Source organism: Xiphophorus maculatus, chromosome 10 (genome assembly GCF_002775205.1).
Source record: "Xiphophorus maculatus strain JP 163 A chromosome 10, X_maculatus-5.0-male, whole genome shotgun sequence".
NCBI classification, from domain to species: domain Eukaryota; kingdom Metazoa; phylum Chordata; class Actinopteri; order Cyprinodontiformes; family Poeciliidae; genus Xiphophorus; species Xiphophorus maculatus.
The window spans coordinates 3,431,834-3,448,981 of record NC_036452.1 but is presented as its reverse complement, the minus strand read 5'-3'; the positions used below and the strand labels follow the sequence as shown (position 1 = coordinate 3,448,981).

At 43.7% G+C, this 17,148-nt stretch overlaps 1 protein-coding gene across 1 annotated transcript in view; it reads right to left on the bottom strand.

The window, feature by feature from the left end:
• prr12 (proline rich 12) overlaps window positions 1-17,148 on the bottom strand; it is a 28,447-nt gene that overhangs the window by 5,247 nt on the left and 6,052 nt on the right. The window contains exons 4-11 of the mRNA XM_014473231.2: window positions 12,445-17,129; window positions 11,195-11,422; window positions 9,633-10,326; window positions 2,991-3,490; window positions 2,120-2,236; window positions 1,872-2,005; window positions 644-1,497; window positions 432-551 (exon numbers count right to left, since the gene is read on the bottom strand). Coding sequence (XP_014328717.1) covers window positions 432-551; window positions 644-1,497; window positions 1,872-2,005; window positions 2,120-2,236; window positions 2,991-3,490; window positions 9,633-10,326; window positions 11,195-11,422; window positions 12,445-17,129 — 7,332 coding nt within the window. The remainder of the gene's footprint in view (window positions 1-431; window positions 552-643; window positions 1,498-1,871; window positions 2,006-2,119; window positions 2,237-2,990; window positions 3,491-9,632; window positions 10,327-11,194; window positions 11,423-12,444; window positions 17,130-17,148) is intronic.

The following is a 17,148-nucleotide window of genomic DNA, read 5'->3' as shown; positions in this document are numbered from 1 at the left end:
ATTTAATGTCTGTTTTAAAAAAGAGAAACATTTTAAGTCAAATCAAAGCTGTTTTTCTCATATCGGCTTGGTATCAGCCGATACTAGTTTTCTAAACAAACTTCCTGAAAACTGCAAAACAACTGAAACACTGAGTTCTTTTACATGTAGTTTAAAAACCCAGCTAGTTAGAGTTGCTTTTGAAACATAATCAATGAAACATTGAACAACAATTTGATGGCAACAATGGCAAAATGTAGTATTTCAATTGTTCATTGTGTTCTATGGCTTTGTAATTTTTGTAAAGCACTTTGAAATGCCTTGTTGCTGAAATGTGTATCACACATAAAATTGGATTTGATTGATTGATAAACCTCAGATATCTCTGTTGGTGTCAGAAGTGAAAAAAGCAGATTGGTGCATCCCCATCAGAAAGATGGAGGCGTTCTCACCGTCTGTGTCTTCCAGAGCTTGGATCATGTCTGGGTCCAGCGCCGTGCTCACCAGCATCTCCACGTAGCTCCTGAACATCTCCCTCATGGCCCGGTTGTCCACTCCTCCCTTAACTGGCACTGAGAGGCGACACATTAACAGTTTACAGCTGGAAAATGGAAAAAGCAGACTGAGCAAAACGCAGGGCGTAATAATCCAACTGCTATCTCACTTTCATTCTCGCTCGCCGCCTCGTCAGAGGAGTCGGAGTCAGAAGACGAAGGTACGGATGAGGGTACGTTCAGCCACTTCTTCCTCTTCTTGGGTGGAGGTTCGGCCTTCACTTTAGTCAACTTGGACTTGGGAGGTCGCTCGGCCTTCTCCTTCTTCTCCAAGGTTTTCTTATCCTCCTTCGCCCGACCGCGGTCCACAGCTCCGGTTCGTTTCTCCACCTTCTCTTGTTGCTGCTGTATTCGCCGCTCCGCTTTCTCCTGCTGTGGATGTATCCGCTTCTCCGCTCTCTCCTGTTGAGGCTGCGTCCGCTTCTCCGCTCTCTCCTGTTGAGGCTGCGTCCGCTTCTCCGCCTTTTCCTGTTGAGGCTGCGTCCGCTTCTCCGCCTTTTCTTGTTGAGGCTGCGTCCGCTTCTCCGCCTTTTCTTGTTGAGGCTGCGTCCGCTTCTCCGCCTTTTCTTGCTGCGGATGCACCCGCTTCTCTGCCTTTTCCTGCTGTATTTGTGCTCTCTTCACCGCCTTTTCCTGCTGCATCTGTATCCGCTTCTCCGCCTTTTCCTGCTGCATCTGTATCCGCTTCTCCGCCTTTTCCTGCTGCATCTGTACCCGCTTCACCCTCTCTCTTTCCTTCTCAGACTCCTTCTCTTTGGCTTTGGGCACAGTGGCTGCAGGCTCCTTCTTCACTTGATGTTCTGTCGTGGTTGCGGGTTTGGATGTTTTCTCTTTTTGTTCTTGATGGACAGGTGGAGTCACTCGTTCATCTTTCTCTGCTGCCCTCGGTGGAGGAGGAGGCGGCGGCGGTGGTGGTGGTGCCTGGGTGGCAGGTGGGGACGCCATTCTAGGAAGGGACTGTCGCCTGTTAGATAAAATATAACTGGAAGCTTAACTTCTAGCACTAAATAAATGATTGCCAATTAGAAAAATAACAACTGGTAATGTCTAATAATGGACATAGATGTCTAATAATATAGAAAATACACTGTAGGACCCACTGGTGATTCAAGTTCAAGATACTTTATTTATCCCAAAAGAACAATTCAGTTTAGAATGAAAAACCTTTCCAGAAGATGCCTGTGGTGTACCACAAGGCTTTCTCCTCGGTACCCCAATTTTCTTTTTTCCATAACATATTCCGTAACTTACTTCATTTGCTGATGATGTTACGTTATTCTACTGTGGCTAAAGTTCACAGTTAGGGGTGCACCGAATGTTAAGGTTAGAGAAAGTTACCTGAGTCCGGGAGCAGATCGCCGCCAAGGTCTCCGGGAGCAAACCCTCACATAATCCTTTTTGTTAACGTTCTCCAGAAACTTCACATATATCCGCTGGTAGCGTCTCTTAGCATCTCCAAAGTAGCCAAGATACTAGAACAGAAATATATTTTCAACAACATAAGATGTTCTGTTTGTTTGTTTAATCATGTAAGAGTGTAAAGTTGAAACAGGACGGTTAACGGGTGGTGGGAGGTGGGAACTCACGTTGCTCGTGGCGCAGAACTGCCTCTGGCCATCTTTGATCTCTGGGCTGAACTTCTGCAGCAGCGCTTTCTGCACCCTCCAGATGGGCGGCGGCTCGCGGCCCGTCTGCAGAGCCAGCTGTGCACAAATGCAGGACGCACAGTGGTTCAGAAACAGAGTCAATCGTTTCAAAGTCCTGCTACTGCTAATAATTTTTATTAAAAAATGCAGAATTTGCTTATTTATAAAACTTCACCAGATGCTCAGCATCCCTTATTTTAAACTCGGATGAGAATAAAGCCGTAATATTCTGAAAATAAAGTCATAATATTATGAGAATAAAGTCATAGTATTACCAGAATAAATTCATATTGTGATAATAGACATGCATAAGAATAAAGTCAAAATATTGAGAATAAAGTCTTCAAGATTACAGTTTAGTATCGCGAGAATAAATTTGTAAAATTGCAAGATAAACTCATGAAAATAAAGACATAATATTACGAGAATAAACATGTATGAAAATGAAGTAAGATTAATAAATGAATAAAGTCATAATATATTGAGATTACAGTCATACTATTACGAGAAAATATTTGTAAAATTACGAAAAAGCTGTATGAGAATGAAGTCGAAATAATACGAGAATAAAGTTGTAATTTAGTCACACTAATAAAATTTTTTTCTTAGTGTGGCTCTAATACGCTGTCGGAGAGTTTAAAGTCCAAATAAGCAGAAGCTGTAAAACATGCTTGTTAAAACAAGATGGCGTCCCTGGATGGGCTGACACTCTGAACTATGAAAAACCAAAGAATTCATTTGTGAAAAAATCCCAATTTCACAAAAATGTAATCTTGACTCATTGACCAGCCCTAATTAGACATAAACATACCTTGAGAGTCCGGATGTCCTCCACCCGCACCACGAACTCGTCCCTTTCTCTGAAGATTCCCTCTCCTCCGCTCTCGCTTTCATCCTCCTCACTTTCTCCAACAATGGCTGCATCTTCCTGCTTCTGGGCGAGGTGCAGAGATGTGATCTTAGGGGCCGGAGGCTCTTCGGGGGACGCAGGAGACTCCGGCGACGGCATGGGGGACTCCTTCTGGGCCGAGGATGGAGGAGGCAAAGCAGGAGGAGGAGGAGAAGCTGGAGGCGGTGTGGTCGGCTGAGGGAGAGCGGCTGGTTCAGGAGGTGGAGGCGGAGAAGGAGACGTGGGAGCGGCGGGGCTTGGAGGCAGGGAATCGGCCCGCTCCTCCTCTTGAGGAGGTTGAGGAGAGGGGAGTGAGAGGGGAGGAAGGGGCGAGTGAGAGGGAGAGGAGGATGAAGCAGGAGATGGAGGGGCAGACACTTGTTCAGGAGTTTCTGGCTCTGGAGGAATCTCAGGAAGAGGAGCTGGAAGGAGAAGATTACATTTGTGAAAGTTGAACTCCAGTTTGAAAGTTTGAAGGTGTTTTCAGAAAGACTGATCCACTCGATTGGTACGGTGGCCGACAGGTGCAAATGCGCAGCAAAAGAGAAAACATGCAAACAAAAAAGAAGACACCCCCGAATGAAATGCAGCAAACAAAAAGAGAGACGCAAACACCCCCGAATGAAATGCAGCAAATAAAAAGAGAGACGCAAACACCCCCGAATGAAATGCAGCAAACAAAAAGTGTTGAAAACGGAAGTGCTCCAGACCACTAGGGGGAGTCAAAGAAAATAGTATTCATTTCTATGGGACCAGATGCAAGATTCTTCTTCTTCTTCTTCTTGGTATTTATTGGCGGTTGGCAACAAACTTACAGTAGCATTACCGCCACTTACCAGTATGGAGTGTGGTTCGAGATGGTCTATAAACTTTCACTTTCTACCTTTTCCCTCCATTAACTCCTGATTAAACATACCCCCACACATACACACCTGCTTATATTATCCAACTTGCTTATAACTTTATATACCCCTCTTTGATATTCTTTACACATTCACACCCAACTTGCTCTACTCATATCCTATGAAATAGCTTTGTTTTTTTAAGATACCGAATAATTATTTGAATATGTCTACTCCCGAAATCTCTCCTCAAAAATTCTATTAAATTAAACCTTTCTTTAATACCTACACACTCTCTCAGCATGCATCTTCTCTCTTCTTCATACTTACAACACTCTAAAATAACATGCTCTATTGTTTCAGACTTCTCACAATAATCACACTTTCCAGATGCAAGATTCAGAGAGATACCTTTACTTTCTTTCAAATTTCTTTCTCTGAATCTTGCATCTGGTCCCATAGAAATGAATACTATTTTCTTTGACTCCCCCTAGTGGTCTGGAGCACTTCCGTTTTCAACACTTTTTGTTTGCTGCATTTCATTCGGGGGTGTTTGCGTCTCTCTTTTTGTTTGCTGCATTTCATTCGGGGGTGTTTGCGTCTCTCTTTTTGTTTGCTGCATTTCATTCGGGGGTGTTTGCGTCTCTCTTTTTGTTTGCTGCATTTCATTCGGGGGTGTCTTCTTTTTTGTTTGCATGTTTTCTCTTTTGCTGCGCATTTGCACCTGTCGGCCACCGTAGATTGGGGACCAAAGTTGCAACATTTGTTCCTTTAAGAGATGCACAATATTTGATTTTTGGTTGATATCTGATATGCCAATATACTAAAACTAATTTGGCTGATAACCAATACCAATATTTTTCATATACTTACTTATTGAAACTATATGACTTTCTCTATTGTGGAAGATTACTAAATTAGTCAACGATTATTTCAATAATCGATTCATCGTGATTAATCTGAATAATCGCTGCAGTGTTACTTCTAACACTGCAGCCTGGTCTAACTATTCGTTAATTGTGGATTTTTCTTTACTAGTCTGACTAAAAATATGTTGAACTGTTTCAAGGTGTGAATGAAGAAAAGTTGAATGCGGGGGTGTTTGTTTTATTCCTATACTCAACCGCCTTCAATATGAAGCCTATCATACATAAAGTAATTGCATTTAATAATATTTTCAAATGTACAAATATCTATTGATGCTGTGGAGAGTTGCAATCCTAACAATTCTGACAAAGTAAATTTTTTGTTCTCATAATACAATAAACACCTGTTGCTATTCACATATAAGGATTTCAAGTAATTGTTCAGTTTGTGTTTTTTTTAATATATTTTTATATTTAATCATATCCACCAGCAGGAGATGACAGAGTTATTTTGGTTTGGTCAGGGGTCATAATCTGTCATATTTCATAAAAATCAACTCCACCAAACAGAAATAAAACAAAATGGAGTTTAACAAAAAAAAAAACTGTTCAGAGTTGAACATTTTATCACTAATCATCTCTATTGTTTTCTAAAAATAACCCTATTAATTGGTTGCACAATATTAGTAAAACCAGTGGAACACTATTATATCACTGAACGTTGCAATAATTACATGACTTGTGACAAAATAAAACAACAACAATTAAAACAGTTGATGTCTTTCTGCCTTCATAGCAAACATCAACTCCATCTATACTGGAAAAAATAGATTTTTATTGACTGCACTAAAACAACTTGATTTATTAATTAGTTTTCAACCTTATAACCTTCTAAAACTTTTTATTCTGCGTTAAACACAAAGTGTCCCATAAGATATTGCAGCTAGAAAACCTGAACGCCAAGAACTTAAATAAAAAGCTAAAACTTATTGCAGTCAATGCAGTTATATCACTGTGCACAATAATGTTACAGTAACAAACTTTCCGCATATTGTGCTGCCTTAATAAGCAATCGATTAAAATGTTTTGCTTATGAGAACAAGATGAAAGTATGAATGGATGAAACTACATGAAGGGAGTGAAAAGTTTGAATAATTTCTATTTTAGGCTGAATCTCACTTTCTAGGATTCTCCACCCAATGACACTTGTTTTAGTTAGTGGACACTGTATTACACTAGTAATTATACTTATTATAAGTATAATAATATAGATGATGGTATAACATTCATTCTCAGAATACAGTATTTTGATTAAGAACAAACATCTGAAGGTCAAACTTACTGTAGTGAGAACTAATTCTACTTTAATGCATTAGATTATTGATAATTTATTACCGTTTCAAAGTAGCAGACTTTAATAGCTAAATTTCAACAATGTTAGAGACACAATTAGTCTGAGTGCTATATTTAATATATTTAGTGCATTTATTTGAGACTAATAAGACATCAAAGTAGACATTACAGAAGATTTTGTTTTTGTTCTAACATTATACTTCTTAACCATTACATACACATTTTAAATCAAAGACAGAACGGCTGCTGTCCTGCGACTTTAAGACTCATTAAATACATTTAAATGTATTAAACTTAAAATTATTAGACTTAAATTCAATTATTAGACTTAAATTAAAAGTATTAAATTTTAGTTTATTTATCAAATTCATTAAATTTCCATTTGGATTAATAAAGTATTTTTGAACTTGAATTTATTCCCTTTCCGACACACCTGGATTAGCTGAACAGCTCGCTAGCAGGCCTCTGCAGAGCTGAATGACTAAATGTCAGTAAAACTAAAATCTAGCATTGATTCATCCTTAGTCTAGAAATGAGACTGGCTGATCACAAGTGCAAAACACCCAAACAAACTGCAGATGCAACGAGCTTTGTTAATTTTGACTTGCTGATCCTGACTTTAGTGGTTCATCTTAGAATTATAGTATAAAAAGAAGTACTATATTAATAATATTTAGTGTTTTGTTTTTTTTATTCTGTCTGTTTTTATTTAGTCAGCCAGAATACATGTGCAATACGTGTCAGTGCAGTTGTTGTAAAACAAGAAATGATAACAGAGCTAGCATATTTCACCACCTCTAGCATCTACTATGAGGAATTAGCTTAGTTAGCTTCACTAAAACATCAGTCTGTGTAAAATTTCTAATAGGTTCCAAACATTTTCACCTAAAGCACAAGTTAAATGCTCAAAATTATAAAACTGAGAACTTTGGATGCACTCCATTCAGCCTTCTTCTTAATTGCTTAAACTTTTGCTCTCTCTCACCCTATTGCAGCCTGACTGAGTAACTGAAATTACAGACGCTTTTTGCTTTTTCTTTGTATATTTCCTCAAAATTTCTCTTTAAACACACCACAGACAGATAATTAAGGGTGCAAAAATATATTAGCATCAACATCGGTATAAAATAATGTTTTTATTTTTAACATACGGTTATCAGTTTGATAACCAAATCTTTATTTCCACTTTATTTTATTTCCACCTTCTTACTGTTTGTGCTTCTGGTGGAGAATGGGTATTTGTGTGGTGACATGGACAGTAATGTAGGAGCAGTAATTATGCCAAAACTGTACAAAATATAAATACATTTTGCATTTAAAATTAAAAACCCATAATTGTCTTTAAATATGTCCTACCCAGAACTCCTCAAGTGGCAGTTTTAGGTTAATTTTCTTCAAATTCAGGAATAGAATCTCCTATTAATAACCTTACGCAATTTAATTATAAAAAAATAATCACCGCATCATTACGCTGGACTGATAACAAGCCAAAAGGGCTGAGCTTTTAACATGTTAATAATAAATGTATTTTTTTTTAGCTGCAAACACATTCTTTGCTACAAACGATTAAGTATGCACTAAAAAAATGCTACGCATGCTGGTGCATTTTAGGCAGTAAAATTTTAATTTTATCGTTTAGAAAATGAATTTAATTATTTCTCTGCATTTTGGTTTCTAATATTATATAAAACCAGCTTGAGAGGTTAAATGAAAAATCTGCAGAAAGTGCCAATTCAATTACTCAAGTAGTAAATAATTGTTAGCTGAAGTCTTTACTCCATAGCAACTTCAACACCAAAGAGTGTCATGTGGTGCATTTACTGATTGGAAAAAGATTGGATTTTTGAGTGGCAGGAAAAATTGGTTGATTCTAGTCACAAGTCAATTTCTTGATGCACCTCTAGAAAGAACCTGAGCAAAGGCAACCGACCAGAATCTGTTTAGATATTTTAACAGACAGAAACTAAACAGCTAAGTTTAAAAAAAGCTCCACCTAAACCTGCCGCATAGTTTGGCAGAGAAGTAATTATAGCCATCTTTGGTAAACAGGAAAAACAACAACCATGAACAAAGGTTTCAAAATCACTCAGACCTTTAGACACAACCATGGTTGAGTTAAAAAGCAACTACCAAGTCACAGTGACCCCAACGACTCGCAGGAAAGACACAGAGATCTGTCAATCATGTGGTTTCTGACCTTTACTGTCCCGCTTACATTAGAAACCTGAACGCCTCCGACCACAATCAGGGAGTTGGTGTGAATGTTTTCGTTCTGGTTTTTCCTTATGGGTTTGGTAGAATGACTGGGGTATTTGTTTGTAGTAGATAAGGATGTGTTTGTTGTGTTATTGCCTTCCTGCCCAGGTATGTCTTAAAAAAAGAGATTTTAATCTCTTACCCAGATAAGTGAAGAATTTATACAGAACTAAGCAGACGTTTTGGATTACAGAAAATCCTGCTGCTTTTCTGGGCTGGTATGAAATTATGACAGTGTCATAACCTTAGGTAAAAATATGATTGCAGAAATCTAAAATGAGTCATTTTGCATTTTCTTTAGCCTACTTTGATGTGAATGTGATTCACTTCTTAAATGTCATACTTGATTACTTTTTGGCACTTAACATAATGAAGCTTTGCTGATCAAGTTTACATAAAAATAAGAGAATTGTTTCTCCACTCCTTTAACAGCTAAGACAAATCAGGTTACTTTGTTGATGTAATGTATCGTGTTGGGAGTTTTTATTGTGTTTTAAGAGTTTGATGTAAAGCAGATTATGTTTATATGCAGGTCTGGAAAAAATGAACAGACCACTGCATTGAAAACCTCATGGTTATTCCACCAAATGTTGATTTATGAACTCTTTCTGATTTTAAACATTAGTATTGTTTCTAAATAAATATCAACTTGTTTTATTTGCATTATTTGAGGTCTGAAAGCATCTTTTACTCATTTTCTGCAGATAAATACAAAACTTTTGCTTGAAATTTCTGAAACATGCTGTTAGTAGTTCATAGAACAAAAGAACAATGTTCATTTTACTCAAACATATACCTATAAAAAGTAAAATCAAAGAACTGAACATTTTATGTGGTCCCTTCATTTTTCCAGAGCTGTAAATTGTATGCACACAGAAATGACCAAAATCACAAACAGAGCTTTGCGATTCATTAATCAAATAAACAATCCAACAACACTCATGCAGACAAGTTGTGACTTAAATATTATTCATAAGTGTTGTATATATTATTATGTTTATCATTACATTATAGTCTAAAAACAACAATATTATCGTTTATCACAATAATTCCTGGGGCAATTTATCGTCCAGCAAAATGAGATATTGTGACAGGCCTAATGGTGGAGAATTTTCCTGGTTTTGAAACTGTGACTTTTTCATAATGTGGTAATTGGCCCATACCTACTGTTTAAAAGTAAAAATAAAAAAACGAGTGATCTGTAGGATAAAAATATTCCAGGTCGTAAGATTTCCGGTAAAACTCACCATCAAGTTTAGGAGCACCCAGTGTCTCCAGCTGGGGTTCCCTTTCCTCCGTTATATCCCTCTCTTCTTCTTCTCCTGTACTCCGTTCCTCTTCCATCTCGTCCTCTTTGTCCTCCTCCATGTCCCCATCTTCTGGAGGAAGGATGTCCGGTTCGTCAGACTCGGGCTGGGAGTGTGTGGTTTGCACGGTGGGCTGTGGGCTCAGCGCGGGAGGCTCCATGGTGGGGGAGAGAGGAGCCTCGATAGTCTGAGCCTGGGGCTGGGGCGGAGGAGGAGGTAGAGGAGCCTGGATGTTGGATGTCAGCTGAGGAGTGTCGTACAGAGCTGAAATGGCCGAGGAGATGCTCTTCTGGAGGTCCTGGTTCTTCCCGACCGAATCCTCCTCGTCGGAAGAGAAAGACGGCAGCGTCTCCAGGTTTCTCTTCAGCTCGTCCTCTAAGCGCTTGGGGCTGGAGCAGTTGCCGAGAGCAAGCCCGCCATTCCCCTCGCCGTCCCCAAAAGGAGGCGGTGGCGGCGGAGGAGGCGGCGCCGGAGAAAGTGGGCGCAGACCCCCGGATTTACAGGGCGACGTCTCGCTGTTGTCGTGGTCCATTCCTGGTGAGATGTCCAAACCCGGAGGCCGCTTCCCCGTCTTCAGGAAGTCCAAGAACGAAGCCACAAAGCCAGCTTTGGACTCGCAGTCCTTCTCATCTCCCTGGAAGAAGCACGACAGACATCAGCTGTAGGAGTGAACCTCACAACTACCAAACATTCAACTTCAAGCTGCTGTAATTGAACTACCGTAGGGTCGGGTGATGTAGATTAAAAACAAAATCTCAAAGTTTTTTCATACCACATCACATTTTCTTTTCTTCTTTCTTTTGTTTCTGACATAAAATTTCAAAAAGTGTTTTTTATTTCAGTCAACCTGTCTGTGAGTTGTACGACAGAGTATTAGGACACAAAAATGTGTTTTTAAATAACGAGAATAAAGTCATAATGTTAGTAGAACAATGCAATTTTAAGAGGACAAAAATTCCTGAAATGAGAAAAAAAAAAAAATTTTTGAGAAAAAAAAGCTTTTAGTTATAATGATCTGATGTAGTTATACAGTATCTTAGAATCAGTTCAAAGTCCTGTTACTGATAATCTAATGCTGATGTGTTAAAAGATGAAGTATTTGAATTAAGTGTTGTCTATAAAACCAATTCCAAAGAATAAATTCACAAGCTGCTCTACATTCCTCATTTAAATTTCTTGTTTTGTTGTTTTGCAATTTTCATAAAATGAATTTTTTTTTATTCTAATATGATTTCATTCTCGTATTATTTAGTCTATTGTCGTACGACCTTATTCTTATAATTTTCCGTCACAGAATTGACCATTCAAAGTCCAAATAAACAGAAGCTATAAAATACACTCCATGAATCGAGCTGAAATCACTCTGAACTATTGAAACGTACAAAAAAAATTCCAGATTTTCCAAAAATGTAAATTTCAAAACCCCAAAATTTTATTAATATAATCGATTTATCGCCCAGCCCTAAATTGAAGCATTCTGTCCTCATAAGAAGAACCTTTACCCTTTCATCCAGTCCCTCTTCATCCACTCCTTCACTTATCATCTGGCTCTTCTGTTTGCTCTTGTCCTGGCTCCTGGTGCTCTCAGTGCTGCAGGGAGGTCCAGGACTTAAACCGAGCGACGGAGCCGAGCCAACCGAGCCGTCTGACAAAGCCGGGTCGGTGCCAGACAAAGAGTCTGTTCTCAGCAAGGCGTCAGAGGAGGACAGAGTACCAACTGGCAACTTGATCTGCATCAACAGAGAGAAAGTCAGGAATCTAACAGATGACTTAAAAGTCATTCATTTGAAATTAAATGCATTTAAAATAAGAGTGGGGACAAATTAATCATATTCAACAACGTCTGGTTTCTCACAATGCCAACAGCGCCACATCTTCTAAAGTCTGGGCCAGATGCTTACATACAGTAGAATAATTATGAACATTAAGTAATTTGGAATATTAAGTAAAAAGGTTTATATGGTTAAGTGAAAAATCTGAAGAATGTGCCATTTCTTTAATCAAAGAACTTAATTAATCATCAGAAATAAAATTATTGTCAGTTCCAGTCCAAGTTTACACGCTTCTTGCAAAACATTTGATAAATTTCAGGGAAACCATAAACTTCAAGGTTCTGGTATAATTTTGGGCTTGATATTTGACTATTCCTTTCATTAAAAATGTTTCAGCTGATTTAAGTTACTAAGCTGATATTTTAAAATATCTTCTAGTTCCAGTGTCAAGTAGGCCTGCCATAAATCGTAACAAATTTTGCTGGACGATAAATTTTCCCAGAAATTATAACGATAATATTGTTGTTTTGAGACAATATAATGATAATGGCATAATAATACAAGTTTGACCTCTCAAATATCAATAGCACGGGAACTGAAATTTTCAATATCCAAAATAAATGCATAAACAACCAAAAGCAATAAATGAATAAATACTGCACAACACCGAAACCAGAAATTAAATGGATTGTGAAGATTGGCCTTTAAAAAGTTTTAATAATCAGAATGGAAATTATCAAACTCATTGGCTTACTTAGTGTTAAGCTTTCTTTACAAAATTAAAGTTAATTGATGGACAAACTTATTATGCCGTTATTATTATAATATTACTTGAAAATGGTGTCAAAACATCAATATTATCGTTTATCACCATAATTTCTGGAACAATTTATCGTCCAGTAAAATTTGTTATTGTGAAAGGTTTAGCGACAACAATCAGATCTGTTTTTTGTTTTGCTATTTGATGGAGGCCTACCGACCTTGAGAGGAGGGATGGGCTCATGCTGCTGCTGCTGGGGCTGGTGATGGAGCTGCTGCTGCTGCAGGTGGTGAGAATGCATCTGATCCTGCTCCTTCCCGCTCATCTCCATGTACATATCCTCCCTCCTTCCTCCTCTTCCTCGGCTTCCACGCCCTCTACCTCTACCCCGTCCCTCCACGTTGAACCCCCCTCCAACGCCTGATCCACCCATCTCTCCCATCATGCCCCGTGGGGTGTAGGGCTCCGGCATGGGGCGGATACGCGGCCTGCCTCTGGGCCTTGGGGGGCCCTCTCTTTTTGGCCTGGTGGGCTTTCGGCCTCTCTTCTTGGGTCCGTCTGGAGGAAGGATAGAGTGTGAACCCATAGAGGAGTAGCCAGAGGCGTGGTAAAAATCGATGTCGCCCATTAAGGGGCTCAGTGATCCGCCGCCTCCTCCCTTTCGGCAACTGGAGACTAAATCTGGTAAAAGGTCAGGTAGCCTGCGGCTGTTCAGCCGGATGTCGGCAGGCTGGTCAGCTTTATCTTCGTCATCCTCAAATTCATATTCTTGGGCGTAGCTTTTCTTAGGTAGTGTGTTGGGGTCCCTGCGCTCCTTTAGCAGATGGAACGAACTGGATTTGAGGAGTTTCTTGGGACGAGATGAGCAGAAGATGGGCGACTGGAGGCCTCCGGAACCGGCTCCAGAGCCGGTTCCTCCAGGACCAGAGGAGAGCTTTGCTCCGGCGTTGTTTGGACCAGCTGGGTTGGAGCCCATCCCCATGGCTGGAGGCTGGGACTGTATCAGACCCAACTGTTCAGTGTTGACCGTAGAGGGAAGCTCGTGGGTTTTGAGAGAGTCTAGATCTAGAGTCATGGTGTTGCTGCTGGGTTCCTCCAGGCCGTGACAGTATGGTTCATACGCCTGATCACCACCATGGTGACCCATCATGTCATAACCGGGTCCGCTACCGCCCGCAGCTCCTCCGGCACTCTGTCCGGCTTTCATCGAGTCCATCCCTTCCTGCCCGGGGTGGCTTTCATTCATCTCCTCCGGACCTGGACCAGCGCCGCCGGCACAGCTCGACTTGTAGTCCTCTGCGCAAAACATGTCTTCCATCCCTGGGAAGAAGGAGCGGTCCTCATCCTGAAGGAGGGAGTCCGGGAAGCAGATGGAGGTTAACGGAACGAAGCGGTTGCTCTGTTGGTTCTGGTCTGCTTTCTCCACCGGGCTGACCGTATCGAACTGATGCTGGTCGGAGCGCTGCTGGTCCAGTTGGCTCTGCTGCGAGGCAAGCTGGCTTGGGAGCGGTTGCTGGGGGTCGGGCTGATTCTGGGGATGGGCTGAACCAGAGGGCGGGGGTATGTGGTGAGGGTGAGGCGGTTGCTGCTGAGGGTGAGGGAGGTGGTGTTGAGAAGTCTGCTGCTGCTGTGCATGATGCTGCGACAGGTGGTGCATGTGAGACGGTGTGGACAAGCCGATGTCAGGCTCTGTCAGGAAGGAGTGGAGCTCTGGGGCCGAGTGGTGGGACTGCTGCGGCTGATGGTGGGGAGGGTGCTGTCTCTGAGGCTCCTGCTGAGGCTGCCGGTGGCGATCACTGCCGCCGGCTCCGCCACCGCTCCGCCCTGCGCTGCCCGGTCCTCCACACCTGTCTTCTGCTACGCCAACATCAGCACTGGAGGTCTGGGAGAGCGAGCGCTCCAGCATGTCCAGGGAGGAGACCACGGAGCTCTGCTTGACCTGGCTCTGGTCATGCTGATGTGCGCCATGGTTGTAGTGGGCGGCTGCCACTTCCAACGCCTGCGACTGCAGCTGAAGCTGGAGCTGGGTGGTTTGAGACTGGGACTGAGCCTGGTGTTTACTGGAGCCCAGTCTCCCGCCGGCTCCTTCCATCACCGCTTGCTGCTGGCTGATGGAGTGCTGCTGTTGGCTATGGGAGTCCATTTTATGGTGCTGTTGGTGCTGAGAGTGAGAGTCTATTTTGTGGTGCTGTGGGTGCTGATGGGAGTCCATTTTCTGGTGCTGCTGATGCTGAGGGTGGGAGTCCATTTTAGAATGTTGATGCGGGGGGAGGGGATCCATTTTGTGGTGCTGTTGGTGTTGGCGGTGGGAGTCCATCTTGTGGTGCGGCTGATGGGGCTCCAGCTTGTTGCGGGTGGTGTGGGATAGCACCGACTGCAGCAAGTGTGGCGGCTGACGGGACTGGTCTGTGGGGGAGTCCATGAGGGACACAGCGGTTTGGGACTGCGAGTGCTGCTGTTGTAGCTCCGGCGTTTTCCGAGGATACGGGATTTCCGCACGCTCCTGCGGCTTCTTCTGGAGTTCCATCTGGTGAGGCGGCATCTGAGAATGCGAGGACACGTGCTGACTGTGGGAGGAGTGTTGGGCGGCAAGAGAGTGTTGGGTGTAGGGGTCGCCCCGGCCATAGTGGACAACAGAACCGAGGCCGTCATGATGATGGAGGTGCGAGTGCACTTGCTCGGCGCTGCCTCTTCCATTGCCGTTTCTGCTGCCCCCAACAGATCGGTCGCTCCTTTGTTGCGGTTGATGATGGTGTTGATGCTGCTGCTTCTTTAGTGACATCTCTAGCTGGTTGTCAAGTCCAGAAATGGACCCTCCAGAACCTGTATTCCCCACCCCGGCAGAAGACGTCGCACTGTGCGTGCGTATAACACTCTGGGGGTGGTACCTCTCCTCAGGGGTCTTGCCCATGTCATAACTCATCCCTTTGCCCGAATCGCTGGTCGGGGGTACGGATTGTGGCTGCGGTTGCGTTTGCTGAGACGCCTGCTGAGGCTGTTGCTGAGCGTGGTGATGAGCAGCCTGAGGAGCTGGGCTTGCTTGGGCTTGCAGCAGATGCTGAATCAAGAACTCGTCGTCGTCGTCCACTTCCTCCTGGGATCTCTGAGAGCCCACGCCCATCATAGACCCGTCCGGTTTTGCTTTGGAGGTATTGGAATGATACGACTGGGGTTGGGAGGAAGGGCCTCTGGTATCAGGGTATGCCTGGGGCGATGCGAGAAAAGTAGGAGAGAGAACAGAGGGAATGTATTTATTTGAGCCAGCGCCTCCTGGAGACTGAGTGGGACAGGTGGGCACTGGGGAGTGCAGACCCGGCCGGATTATGCCCGAGTTGCCCGATGGAGAGGGGCTAGAGTCGGGAATATGATAGGAACCTCCCCCGCTGCCTCCTCCACCTCTCTCGCTGGTCATACTGTTTCCCGTTGCTCCTCCAGATCCGGAGTTCCCGCTCCCTGCGCCGCTGCTGCTTCCTCCCCCAGATGCTCCACTACCTGAGGAACCACTTGACCTTAGAAGGGCAGGTGAGTGACCTGGAGCTCCGTAACCAAGTGATGGGCTGCCCGCTCCACCTAAAGAGGAGGGCAGTGATCCATAAGCAGAATCAGCTCCATACAAATCAGTGGAATACGAATGGCTCCTCCCACCTAAACTTCCGTAACCTTTTCCAGCCGTACCAGAGCTCAAGTCTTGGGCTTGTGGTGAGTTGAAGCCTCCATAGGACTGTGCCAGGTGGGATGTAGGGGGCTGATTGGGAGAATATGACTGAGTTTGTTGTTGAGGTGGAGTCTGACCAGTAAGAGCAGAGGTGGGGGTCTTTACAGGGGGCACTGGGGAGCCGTAACCAGACAAGCAAGACTTGGGGAGAGATTGGGGAGCTGAAGTGGAGGTGGAGGGAGGCTGCTGCTGAGGAGTAGGGGGAGGCGGAGCAGGTTGAGGGGGCGGCTGCTGTCGAGATGGAGCAGCGCTGGAGCTAGACGTTGGAATCGAGTTTGAAGGATGAGCTCCTGACGTTGCAGAAGAAGAGGATGAGGAGGAGGAGGTTGAGGAAGCCGAGGGGGGCGTATGAGGAGTCCTTGATGACGACGCAGAACTTCCTGAAGAATAACCACTACTTGAACTACTTTTTGTACCCTTTCCAGCAGAGGAAGAAGAAGAAGAGGAAGATGAGGTGTAGGGAGGCTGAATGATGGGTCGATATTGTTCAGTGCGAGGGGCAGGCTTGTGGTCGGAGGAAGGGCTCTGGTCACCCAGCGGGCTGCAGGGAAGGCCAGCATGCCTGTGGTGGGTGGCGATCTGTTGGTAGCCCGCTCCTCCACAGCTGAGATAGTGCTGGAGAGAGTGAGCAGCCGAGGAGGAGAGCTGCGACTGAGCAGGCGTGGGCCGCTGGTAGTGCTTGATGACGCTGTCCTGTCGGGGCATGGCTCTTTCCTGAGCCGAGTTTGACTGCGACTGGGATTGAGGTTGGGGCTGGGCTGAGGAGAACACGGACGGGTTGTACAGCTGGGAGGACTGGTCTTGAAGCTGAGATGATAGCAGATTGAACTGGTGCGACTGCAGGTGCCTGGCAGAAGATGCCTGGGCCGACGAAGCGCCTGTGGGGTCCTGGCTGCCCCTGTAGGCGGCGGCGGCAGCGGCACCTTGTGACGATAGGAGTCTATCAAAACCCAGGCTGGACTGGGACGGCGCTTTGATGTGTATAAGAGGGTCGTGGGGGGAGAGCAGACCATTGGAGGTGGGGCTAAATGTGGGCGTTTCCTGGAGGGAAAGGGAAGCTGTGGGGAAAGAGCGACTGGAGAAGGATGCTGGATGTTGATAGGCTGAAAGAGCTGAAGAGGAAGGGAAGGATCCAGAGCCAGGGAGGGCTCCAGAGATGAACAGTTCAGGAGGAGCAGGCGTGTGCATCGCTGTTAGAAAAGGAAAACA